Source organism: Acanthopagrus latus, chromosome 20, assembly GCF_904848185.1.
Source record: "Acanthopagrus latus isolate v.2019 chromosome 20, fAcaLat1.1, whole genome shotgun sequence".
Taxonomy (NCBI): Eukaryota; Metazoa; Chordata; class Actinopteri; order Spariformes; family Sparidae; genus Acanthopagrus; species Acanthopagrus latus.
The window spans coordinates 20,483,735-20,496,464 of record NC_051058.1 but is presented as its reverse complement, the minus strand read 5'-3'; the positions used below and the strand labels follow the sequence as shown (position 1 = coordinate 20,496,464).

Genomic DNA, 12,730 nt, shown 5'->3' with positions numbered 1-12,730 from the left:
ATGTGCTATATGTGGTGCAAAATACAAAATAAGTTGTGTTTGAAGTAAAACATTTTTGCAATAAAGCTTATTCGTTTTCTGGTCTTGAGAAAAATGTATGAATGTGAAGCTACAGCTAGCACCCAGTAAGCTTAGCAAAGGTTGGAGATGGGTGAAAACAGGCAGTTAGCTTGCTGTAGTTCAAAGTTTAAAAACAAAAGCTAGCTGAATTAAGTAAATATGTTATGTTTTAATGAGCTTTAACAATGTTGGTGTGTCTATTTTAAAGCTTTGGATGGAGCCAAACTAGCTGCTCCCCCCCATTTCCAATCTTTATGCTAAGTTGAGCTAGCAAAGTAGCCTACTCGACACACAATCATGACAGTGCAAAGCTAATATTTCCAAAAATGATTATCCTTTTACTTTTAAATGCTACACCACTCTCACGACTGTGTAGTAAACGTGAAGCTACAGCTAACAGCTAGCAGCTAGTAAGCACACAGGCTGGAAATGGGGTAAAGCTAGCTCGGCTATATCCAAAGTTTAAAATATACACAGCTAAAGCTACCTAAAGTGATACAATATATAAATTTCTGAGTTTTAATGATGTTAGCAGGTGTGTTTGTTAACTTGTGCTAAAGTTGAGCTAGCTAAGTAGCCTACTCAACGCACAATCATGAGAGTGCAAAGCTAATATTTCCAAAAATGATTATCCTTTTACTTTTAAATGCTACACCACTCTCACAACTGTGTAGTAAACGTGAGGCTACAGCTAGCAGCTAATAAGAACAAAGCCTGGACACAGGGACACTATTATTATAATTTACACACCATTTTGATGTTGCTTCTGATACAGTGTAAACTCGTGGGAATAATGTTCTGAAAATTGTCATGTTATGAGGTTTGGTGGCCAAAAGGGGCCCGACATGTTTATTTTTGCCCCTCCGGCCTCAGAAAAGGTGAATCCGGCCCTGGTGGATTAAATAGATATATACAGGAAATTAAGCTCAAAATGGCCTCACGTGAGTTCCAGATCAGTGTATAAATTCTGATTCCAGATCAGTGTATTAACACTGATAACAGGACAGTGAGTGAGACGGCCGACCTGTCACCTACAGCAGAAACAGGAAGTGATCCTCCCACTTCGGCTCATGTTGTCGCTGCCTCTCTTCACGAGGCTGCTTCAAACTTAAATGATCTTAAACCAGCTGTTTCGCGTCAACATCTGGAGTTCAGCTCGTGTCGTCAGGTAAGGCGAGCTTTTATTTTAAATGTCACCCTCTGTGATCTGATCCGGGATCAGCTTCTCCTCGCACATGTTTCTGCTGCTGGAGTGGCGGGACGCGTTTTTAACCGTCACAGCAAGAAACTATTTAACGTCTTAAATCTTCAAAACACGGAAGTGAGTCTGAACCTGCACTTTAGTAAAGATTGTTTTAATAAAGACGATGTAAAAACGAAGGTTTAACATCCTGGTGATCAGATGTAGGTCACAGAGTAACAGCTGGAGGACGTGTTTATATATATATTTAATATAAATATGTATAAATATATATATTTAATCAGCATTAGCCTGTTAATAAATGCCACCAAAGTGATTAAAAGGTTTCAAAACGACCCCTCTGTGTTTATATATGATGTGTTTGGGTTGATATCTTTGCTGTGGCTGTTTGAGATCATATACATCATCATCATCTTCATCGTCTTCATCAGCTGTTTGTTGAATCTGATTCAATTCTAACATGTTGTATCGACTACAGCTGTTAAAAACATGTCATGGAGGAGGAAGTACAGTGTTTTGTTTTTATCTCAGGCCTCCAGTACAAAGTGCAGAGTCATGCAGACTGGACTTGTACTTAAGAGTAAAAATGTACTTGGTTACTTTCCTTTACTGCAGAGAGGTGCTAAATCTGGCTTTCACCGTAACAAATATCCTCATTTTTAGTTTTTAGTTTAACTGCAAGATAACAGAAGTTCAACTGTGTGAAATGAAGAAATAAATGTGTAAATGGACATAAATAATCATGTAAATAGATTAAAAACAATTAATAAATAATGGAAAATTAAATGGTTACGTACATAAATCGTTGAATTTTACAAAACTAAATACATTTAGAAGGCAAATTACAGCAGAAATATTTATTTAGTCACTGAATGCTGCCATTTATTCTCAGTGTTATTTTTGGCACATTTAGTGTCATATTAATAATTTATTGAGACATTTATACAGTTAAACAGCTGGAACAGCTGAGCCACACAAAACAAAACTAGTGTAGCTTCTTCGCTGGAAAATGTGGAAGTTCAACCTTCAAAATGAAGCTATTTTTAACACAAAGTGACAATGTTTAATTTTATTTTATGTGACATTTACATGCTAAAAATACTACTCGACTGTTGAGACTAAGTTGCTGTGAAATGTTATTAACTGTGTCTCAGGTTTCACATGTTTTTCTGTCGTTGTGAAAGCGGGATGATTCAGAGTTTCCAGGAATAAAACTCATCATTATTCACTGTGGTAGAAAAACCCTGCGTGTGTGTTTTATCCAGCAGTAAACAGGACGCATAGGCTGATAAACGACGCTGAGTGAGTCGTGTTGTTCACATTTATAAAGCGTTGTAAGTAAGTTCACTCCCACAGGTTGGACTCTGCTCACATTCTGATTTTGTAGCGCAGGAATGAGCGTTTTATTGGCCTTTTAAAGTGTTTGTGAGGGAGCACTTTTGGTCTTTGTGCTGTCATTTTGCTGCTGAACTTGACGAGTGCACCAAACTCTTTTCTCTCTCTCTTGATAAAGGTGTCATGGTCACACCGACCACAAGCAGCAAACCCACCGAGGGACCTGAAGAGACGGAGACGGAGAAGCAGCACAGCCTGAAGCACTTCCCCACGTATGGCACCATGAATGGGGACACCTGCCCCACCTGTCGAGGCACCGGGCGAATCCCCAGAGGTTTTATTTATTTATTTATTTTTTTTAAATCTCTTTGTCTAAAATGTCTGAAACATTTTTCACACATTCATCCGAACCTTTTCGTGTGACCCCTCGGCTTTTTTGTTGTTTTTTTTTCGTCGCAGCTGAGCTCGCCACGTTTCACTTTCACATCACTTTTGTGGTCGAACCCGCAGTATTTAAAAAATGTCTGTTTTGTGTCATCAGGAGATAAAGACCGGCTGGTGGCCGTGATACCGTGCAACGATGTGAGGCTGGAACCCAGACGCACGTGAGCGCCACGGAACAAAAACGTCCTGTCTGTACGGTTTAATAACACGATACGATTTAACGTGAACAACTTTTGCTTTTTTAAAATTTTCCCAGGAAGCTGTACGTGTTCATCTCCATGGCCGTGTGTCTCTTCGTCTGCTGCCTCATCCTCTTCTTCCTCTTCCCGCGGAGCGTCACCCTGTCGCCCGTGTCCGTGCAGAGCGTCATGGTCTACTTCAGGCCGGACACGGTGGACTTGAACATCACGGTAAGTCAACATCCTGAAAAAAGACAAATTGTACTTAAGCCAGGAGTTTTCTTGCGGTCTGGTCTCGGCCTTGGTGATCTGCATCGATTGCTCCGGCGTGTGTGATCGCAGCAGGATCTGGCTGCTACATCGGCCTTTATAAAGAAGTTGATGAAGAAATGTGAAGCTTACGATGAAATAACTGGTGGAAAATGATCAGCATCTGTAATGTCACCCAGCAAACAGCTAAAACGAGAAACGCCAACAAGGAAAATCCCAAAGCTAGCTCCTTATCTGGAGACACGCTAACACAAGAGCGAATGTTAGCTTAAAAAAAAAAATGTGCTAAATAGTTTACTTAAAGGAACATTACACAGCTTTTTCACCTTGAAATAACAGCTTTAAAATCATGTCACACAACATTGTTTTTACGTGATTAGTTTGTAGCGAGCGCCTACGTAATGTCTGACAACTAACACATTTTTGGGGGGCGCCAAATCACGACATTTCTACAACATGTTGCTTTAATTATGTTGATGATTAGTATTCAAATGCAAGAGGGCTGACAAACAAACGTAGCTGCTGCGTTTTCCCCTTGTTTTTAGCAAACGTTACATCTTCATTTATGTACTTCGCCCCCCTTTCAACTAAAACTAGCCTAGCTTAGCACTCAGCGTCTGACTCCAGGGGGATTCATGCTCATTTTATTTAAATGTCTAAAGTTATATATTAAATTATTACATTTGTTGATTAATTCAAAAAGAGAAAAAGGGTAAATACGCACATGTTTTGTTGCCTTCTCACTTCTGGTCTTTAACATGTTAAACCATTTTTTTTTTCACCGCTTCAGTTTCTATTCTGCTCTCTGCTGAGCTGTATTCAGACTTACACTTGAGAACATATGACGCACTATTAAGCGTTAACCAAACGTTCTGACCAAAGGATGTAGCTTAATATACAGATAACTGCATTCTCACCACAACAACTCGAGAAAGAGGAAGAGAATTTCCTGCCTGGGCTGCTGTGTGTCCCGGAAAGCTTCCAGGAAAAAGAAATGCAGTGGAGCATCTTTTAAAAACACAATGAAGAGTAAAGAAATATAAGAATAACGACTGAAACATCGAGATTTATATTTTTGTCCCACAGAAGGTACATCACCGTTCATCGCACCACAAAGTGTTAAATATCCGCCTGATACTTGGCTGAGCCAACATGTTCTTTAATGTGTCACATGACGGACTAGAAAGCTGCCGTGCCTGTAAAGGACAAAGTTCCCTGAGACTGTTAAATGACAGAAAGGTGAGTTGGATCCACCTGACGAGCTGCGTGTCTCCTCTCCTGTAGAATCTCATCAACATCACCAACGAGAACTTCGTCCCGGTTCAGATCGTCAAGTTCTCCGGTCAGGGTCTCGTCAACAGAGCAGTCGTTGGGAAGATCAAGCCGGTCAACATGTCGACCGCCATCCCGTCACGCTCGCAGAGATCGGTGAGTGTCACACGGGATGATGATTCACAAATACGAATATTCTGTGAATACGTTTGTCGTGCAGTTTTCTCACTCCTCTCTCGTGAACTTTTGCAGTACAACATTCAAATCGACCTCGTCATCACCGATGACGGCATAAGGTGAGTTTGAAATAAACCTTGATGTGGTTTCCGACTGAAAACTCGGTGTGACAGTGATTTTAACACTCGGCCCTTCGTCTGAATTCACGTCCTCGCTGCCTTGATCTCTTTCAGCAACTACTGCAAGTCGAGCACCATCAAGATTCACTCGTTGTTTCTGGAGCTGCAGTAAGTGTCGGTCTCTCAATCTAGAGAAAAATCAGCAGAAGAAAACAGGAACTTGAACTTATCTCAAAGCTGCAGGGTGTCGAAGGATAAAAAAAAACCACAACCTGCAAAACAGGTTCTCTGAAAAAATTCTTCAAAGTTTAATCGCTAAATTTTTCTTTTAGATAAAACTACTAACCGTAATATTATGTGGTTTTTAGAAACATGAGAACCTGCACTTGTTTTGTATTGAACATGTAAAAGCAATTAAAACAATGATTCGTTCTTAATAACGCTTTTGGAATTGGTCCAGTAGATCATCTCAGCTGGCTTCATGCTTCGGGGGAACTGCAGCCGTCAAAGTTAAGAAAGATTCAACATGCAAACGAGGAACAGTTGATGATTAAAAACTTTCGTTTCGTTTGGAGAGTTTCCTCAGTCCTGTCAAGTTTATAACTGCAATATTTTCTGCAGTGACGTCACTACACGCAGGGAAGTGTTTGAGATCACTGTAGGCAGATTTTCTAGTCTTTAGATCCGAGTGTACGCAGGTTGTGAACTCACCTGTGTGGCCGAATCTTCTCACTAAAAACACTGGAAACAGACTGCAGACCGGCTCTGTGTCGCTTTCCGCTGCCTCGCTGTGCACCTGACCGCACCTTCACTTTAATAACAACATGCTCAGGGATTATTTACACATCGTGGGCTGTTGGTGTGAAAATGACAACTGTGTCAGTCAGAAACAATCGCCTGAGTCGACGTCTGCCAGCTGCCGGCTGCTGGAGACAAACTGGACCGTTTCCAAAACTGTTGATCAGTACGAATCATTTGCAGACTCCAACATGTACATACAGCCCAGGTTTACAAATACTGGGGTTCATTGTGTTCACTTGGCAGACGTACACATCATTAAAACATCATGAAACCCTGACGGAGAGGTTTCTGTCTCCATCCGTCTCTAACGATGTTTTTCCTCCTGTTCTGTTTCCCCAGAATGACGCTGAACATCTCTTATCTGTCTCACACGGAGCAGCTGTCTCTGGACACCTTTGAGTACATCGACTGTGGCAACAACTCGACGATTCCTCATCCTATGGGCTGATGATGACGTCCACATGAAAAAAAACAACAAACACCCAACTGGAAGTGTGAAGAAATGAATATTCTGCTGCGTTTTCAGCCGCGTCTCTTCTGCGCGGGGTGTGAAAATGCATCTCATCTTATTCTGTATGTTGTTTTAGCATACCTGAAGACTTTAATCAACCACTACAATGTTTTAAATTTAAAATATTGATGCTTCGAATACAGTTTTGTGTTTGAACAGATGTTTTTTTTTTTTCTTTGCTCTTATTTGTTAGAGATCCAACTGTAAATCTCTGAGACAGGGCAGGTTTTTATATGAAGACATGGACGTTTGTTGTCAGGACGCCACGTATTGTGTAAATAGGATGTTAAACTCTTACCTGATCTGATTTTTTCTTGTCTGTTATCATTTGCACTTCATTAAACTGTGGCCTTCCCTCAGTTTGCTGCTACTTTTTCTAGACGCTGTACAGGCAACTGTTTAGCACATAGTGGCTAAAATTATCCTCCTCATGTTGACGTGTTGGCGGCGTGAATATAGTCAGGAAACCTCCAGATCTAAACTATAACCCACTGTAAACTTATGATATATCTAAATATCTCACAGTGTCTCACATATTTTCTTCCTCAGTGGTTTTACTTTTCTTTATTCAGCTTGTGAGATATCAAAACATTGAATATTTACTTTTAGAAACTCAAAAAGCAGCACATACGTCCTGCTAAAGTTTTCCCACTTACTCTAAATCATCCTCAAAACAAACTGTCAACTGCGTGTTTTTTTAAGCAGGCAGAAAAATGTGTGCGACAGAAAATAAGATCTGTTCACGGCGAGGTCAGAGACAACTGAGATAAATTTAAGTGAAGGTGAAGATTGGAAAGATAGTGGGACACAAAAAAGCCCAAAGTAGTAAAGTTGTTCAATCGTAGCGATGAATGAAACAATTAAAATGCAAAATATATTCATCAACTTCAACAGGAACGTATAAAAACGACTAATTTAGTTTATTTTACCTTGAAAAAAGCTGTTTGTTGTTGTTAAATTTTATACAGTATTTCCATTTCATGCTTCCTCTTGTGTCTCCTGTTGTCATTTGTCCACCAACAGTCTCCCAGTCTGGACAGCTAGCTGCACGGCTAACTGAGCTAAGTAGCTAAAGGCAGCCACAGTTAGCAGCAGTTAGCGGTTACCCTACAATAATGACCTTTTGATTATTATTGTATTGTTAGTGTTGCCTCAAAATGTAGAAACTAAAAACATCTACAAACAGCTGCTCAACAGATAAACAGTGTTCCTGCTGCAGTTCTCAGCAGTGACCACCAGGTGGAGCTGCTCCTGCGTCACACTGACAGTCAGGACACACTGAGGTGACCTGACAGGTGCAGAAATGATGCTAACTCAGGTAAATCACACGAGTGTGTTCCTGCCAGCATCTTAAAAACAGTAGATTATGCAGAGAACTGAACTTAAATTCGTCCACTGAGAGAAAAACTGTCGATGCCTGAAAGTTTCAAACCGTCTACCTGAGTCCAGGAGAGGTTTTTTTTTTTTTTTAGATCTTCAGGCGATGAGGAGCGAAATGTCTCCCATGAATAGAGAAATGTTCTGCTGTAAACAAACATGACAGAGCTCATTGTCTCGTGAAGAAAAAGCGACTCTCTGTGAAGTTTAATTAAACAAAAGTCAGAGCCATCGGCTCCAGAGACCAGCAGGTTCACCGCTCTGCCGGAGGAGGTCAGACTTTGTTTGTGGAGCTCTGCTGGATGCACTCTAATACTCAAACATCCTCCCATTCATTCTGATTTCTTTTGGCAGGGTGGTCATGAAAACTGCTTCAGGAGGGGAATCTTTTATGTAGCAGGGTTTTCTTTGTCAAGCCTGGAAGAGAAGGCAGAATATCTGAAGACCGAGCTGCAAAGACAACCTGTAACTCTGCATGGAAAAGAAAATATGATGTAATGTTGAAGTCTCGTTAACCGCATGTGACCTCGGACACGTTGTGTGCACGACATGCAAATATAAGAAATCAGTGAAAATCAGTCTTATGGCAACAAATCAAGAACATGGGTGTCCTATGTCCTTCTTCTTATAGATATTATATTTAATTAAACACCTGGAGTGATGATAAACATCTTGAATGATGCAGCTGTGTGTCAGTGTGCTTGTGTTAAACATTTGTCATTAGACATTTAGATAAAAAATATAATAATAAATATATTATTGGCTCTTGCATATTAAATTTAATTCCCTTGACACTTTTTGGAATAAAGCTCGATAAGACTTCCTGTTTCCGGTCTGGGGTTGCTTCTCCCTTTAAACATATCATACATGTAAACACCTTGAGTGACGTCATTGTGCATCATGGGTACTTTCACTCTGATTACCTGGAGCACAGCAGAGCACTTCTACACTTTGTCGCTGCTACTTTTCCTGTCCCGAGTCTCACTTTGGGTGCAGTTCACCTGCGCGGCCGGCAGGGGGCGTGGCGCGGCGCTTGTCCAGGTGGCCGTGACGTCACCCGGGCTCTAGGTGCCGTGTGAGCTCGAGCCTCTCCGGAGCTGCTCAGAAGCCGCGCGAGCAGGAGAGGAGCTGACGGAGGCGACGCGCGCTCAGACATGGATGTTTCTATCAGCGCTGCTGGAGGATTTCACAGAGTTTCACAGGTAAATCTGCCTCCACTCACCTGACTTCTGTCCTGTGATCGATCAGCAGCGCTCATTTCTGTCTGCCGTGTCCTTTAAAGTGAACCCTGCAGGCTCCTGGTAGGACAGCTCGAAGTTTTATTTAAATTCCCACACCAACATGGACGGATGGATGTGTGTGTGTGTGTGTGTGTGTGTGTGTGTGTGTGTGTGTGTGTCAGGCAGCAGAGGCTCAGCTGAAAAACTACCAGATATAATCAATACAAACACATGATGATCAGACTGATCTGATCTGGGATCGATACTCGCTGGATGAGACTTCTCGTCGTGATACATTATATGTTCATGCAGACACACATATTGAGTGTGTGTGTGTGTGTGTGTGTGTGTGTGTGTGTGTGTGTGTGTTGTGTCCAGAGCAGCAGTTTGATGGTATCATCATGTCAACAACAACCGGATTAGTGCAGCTGCAGCACACACACACACACACACACACACACACACACACACACACACACACACACACACACACACACACACACCATCCAGCCCGAGCACTGACATCAGTGTGTCCCGGGAATGAGCCCTCCAGGTCGGGCAGTCTGGAGAGGATCAGGCTGCAGAAACACCTCCGACACACAGACACTTATTCCTCATTAGAATCAGTTACTGTCTTATTTAACTCATATGTTACTGGGCTGGAGTACAGTTGTGATTTGCACTGGGAAAAAAAAAAAAAAATCTTCTGGATTTTTCCTCTTGTTGCAGATGATTTCTGTATTTTTGAAACATAAAACTGTGAAGAAATAACAAGTTAACTGTGAAACTGCAGGATATTCACATGTTTCTACAGACAGTCGACCTTTTTCCTCCTTTAAAAAAAAAATACAAATCATATTTATTTATTTAATAGATGAAATCGTTACAGTGAAGTTCAACACTGTAATCAGATTAACTGATTGTTATCAGTGATAACAGTGAAAGAAGTGTCGGTCCTGCAGTTTTACATAGTTCAGGTGACATTTTCACAACAAAACTGTATTTTAATAAGAGAAATGTACTTGTGAACAGAATAACAATTTCTCAGTGTGCTTAAGTACAATTTTGAGATACACTGAAGAAAAAAATTTGAATTATTCCTGTGTATTTCCCTTTTAACAGTCAAAAATATCCATAATATAGCCAAACAAGCCGTCATGTCACACATCTGATGTAGCTGGATACACGGAAAATTCAGATTGTTCTACAATTTCAAGATTTCCCACGTAAAAAAGCAATATTCTTTTTATTTAACAGGTCAAACTTTTAACACTGAACTTAAATTACCTCAATAATATTTGTGCCAACAGTAAACGAAGTGTTGCTTCTGTAGTTTTTGAAAGGTTTGTTTGATATTTTGCAGAATTAAAAACAAAATATGTCTTTATACTTTATTTATTTGTTGTTTTATAGGATTCTTTATCGCCCTGGATTTCAGAATACTGCTGTTGTAACTTTTACCCAAGAAACATTTTAATATTTGTACTTTGACTCAAGTATCTTTGAGAAAAACTGTATTTCAGTATAAATCTCAGCTGAGGACACAACAGGAAGTCCCAGCTGATGAAATCCAATCAGCTCGACTGATTATCATCACTATCTGTTCCTCTGTCTTCCTCAGAGTTAACACCTGCAAACAAACACTCCTTAACTACCCATTGTCTTTCATTAAATCTTAACTCTGTGTGTGTGTGTGTGTTTGTTTTGATAAGGTCTCCAGCACCATCTGATCCCATCTGCCCTCCGAGGACAAAGAGCAAATGCCAGTCCAGTGAAGAAAAAGGATTAAATCAGGAATCTGTCGCCTCACTAAGTAGGTGTGAGTAGCTGGCTGCGATCATGGGGAACCAGCTGACTGATATGGCTCCCAACACGCCGTCCTTCCTGCCAAACTTCCAGTGTCTGCACGTGGTCGTTATCGGGCTGGACTCGGCCGGAAAGACCTCTCTGCTCTACAGGCTCAAGCTGAAGGAGTTTGTCAAAACCATCCCCACCAAGGGCTTCAACACGGAGAAGATCAAGGTGGCGGTGGGGACGTCTCGGACCATAAACTTCCAGGTGTGGGACGTGGGCGGACAGGAGAAGCTGCGCCCGCTGTGGAAGTCTTACACCCGGCGGACGGACGGGATGGTGTTTGTGGTGGACTCCACCGAGCTGGAGAGGATGGAGGAGGCCAAGGTGGAGCTCCACAAGATCACCCGAACGTCGGAGAACCAGGGCGTCCCCGTGCTCGTCCTGGCCAACAAACAGGACCTGGACGCCGCCCTGTCCGTCGGCGAGGTGGAGAAGCTGCTCTCCGTGCACGAACTGAGCACGTACACGCTGCACCACGTGCAGAGCTGCAGCGCCGTGGACGGTCAGGGCCTGCAGCCGGGCCTGGAGAAACTGTACGAGATGATCCTGAAGAGGAAGAAGATGCTGAAGCACAACAGGAACAGAAAGAGATGAACTCCGGGGGCTCACGCTGTGGACAGATTTATCCACTGTTGAGACACTTCCAAAAGCTTAATGGTCCCTTTTAATGGGAGAGCGATTTGTGCCAACAAAACAACAATTACAGACGGCCTGAGGGTCAGGAGGAATGGATCTGCTCGTAACAAAAGAAGCAGTATTGATGGATTCTTTGTTCTGCGGTCGTGCAGCTGCCCTCTGAAAGATTAACTTGTAGATGTAAAGGGATGTGTGATAGCAGTTAGTCCTCACTAAGTGCTTTTTTACACTTGTTTTAAAGAAGAATTTCAACATATTTGTTAAGTTTTAGGAGTAATATATAAACACGGTCACATTAGGGCTGCACAGTTAGTCCAAGTATTATCAGAATCGAGTATAAGCTGCAGTTTTTTTGATTAAGAGCGACAAATCAGGATTATAACGTTGTTCTCCAGATGTTAGAAGATGTGTTTGTTCGCCACATCATCAGGATTTTATTAGTTTTTTTCCATCCAATATGAAATTTGTGATGCAGAAAATGATCATTCTCACTAATTAGACCATATCGTTATCCTAATATCTGACAAAATTATCGCAACATGATCGTTTCTACCACATCGTGCAGCCCTAAATCACATCAGTGTGGTAAAGAAATATATAAGATACGTTTAGAAAAGTCCTTATAATCTTTCACATGCTTGCACAGACTCTGACCCACTTAATGTCTGTTTTTGTTGATGCTTCCCCCGAAATATTTATTCCACATCTTTGTGTTGTTTGTGTTGGACAGAAGGATTTTCTTTTCTTTTGTAAAATGTTATGAAACAGGCCAGAATTCAGTGGCTGATCGCCGGAAGCGCCACATGATGTTAGATTTCATTGCCATGGAACCAGTAATCCGAAGTGCATTCCCTTCATGGCCACAGAGGTCCAGTTTCAGCTACTTTAACAATAGTGTTCATACAAATTGTAAATTTTTTGTAACACTGAAGACTTAATAAAAATCGAAGCACTGTACAGAAACCTCATGGATTTTCTTGTAGTTGATGGAAGTCAGTAAAAGGACGATGGTCAAGACAAGATTTAGGCTTCCAGACTCGTTAAAGCTGCTATAATCCACACGTTTTATGTTAAAGGAGCAATGTGAGTTGCACAGCTAGCAAGCTAACGGTAGCTAGTTAGCAGAGAGAAAACATGGAGGCAGTCAACGTGATGTCACTCATAGCCTTGTTGACAGCTAGCTAGCTAGCTTTAATATCTCTAAAACGAGTGAGTTGTATAAAATTACCTCTCATTCTTATATCGTGAGACCAAAAATGTTCCGTGTACGCGGT

At 41.4% G+C, this 12,730-nt stretch overlaps 2 protein-coding genes across 3 annotated transcripts; both read left to right on the top strand.

Moving 5' to 3' along the window:
• The first annotated feature begins 1,071 nt into the window (after nt 1-1,071).
• Nucleotides 1,072-6,728, top strand: tmem106a (transmembrane protein 106A). 2 transcript variants are annotated; one of them, XM_037082321.1, is made up of 8 exons: nt 1,072-1,228; nt 2,775-2,930; nt 3,138-3,201; nt 3,297-3,450; nt 4,774-4,917; nt 5,014-5,057; nt 5,172-5,225; nt 6,198-6,728. In XM_037082321.1, the coding sequence occupies exons 2-8, from the start codon at nt 2,780-2,782 to the stop codon at nt 6,304-6,306; spliced, it is 720 nt and encodes a 239-aa protein (XP_036938216.1). In that variant the 5' UTR covers nt 1,072-1,228; nt 2,775-2,779; the 3' UTR covers nt 6,307-6,728. The 2 variants fall into 2 exon arrangements, with proteins under 2 accessions (XP_036938216.1, XP_036938217.1); XM_037082322.1 differs by lacking the exon at nt 1,072-1,228 and adding an exon at nt 1,280-1,381.
• A 2,078-nt stretch (nt 6,729-8,806) lies between these two features.
• arl4d (ADP-ribosylation factor-like 4D) lies at nt 8,807-12,419 on the top strand. The gene is made up of 2 exons (XM_037082577.1): nt 8,807-8,948; nt 10,679-12,419. Exon 2 carries the CDS (start codon nt 10,806-10,808, stop codon nt 11,412-11,414), a length of 609 nt encoding a protein of 202 aa, XP_036938472.1. The 5' UTR covers nt 8,807-8,948; nt 10,679-10,805; the 3' UTR covers nt 11,415-12,419.
• The last annotated feature ends 311 nt before the right edge of the window (nt 12,420-12,730 follow it).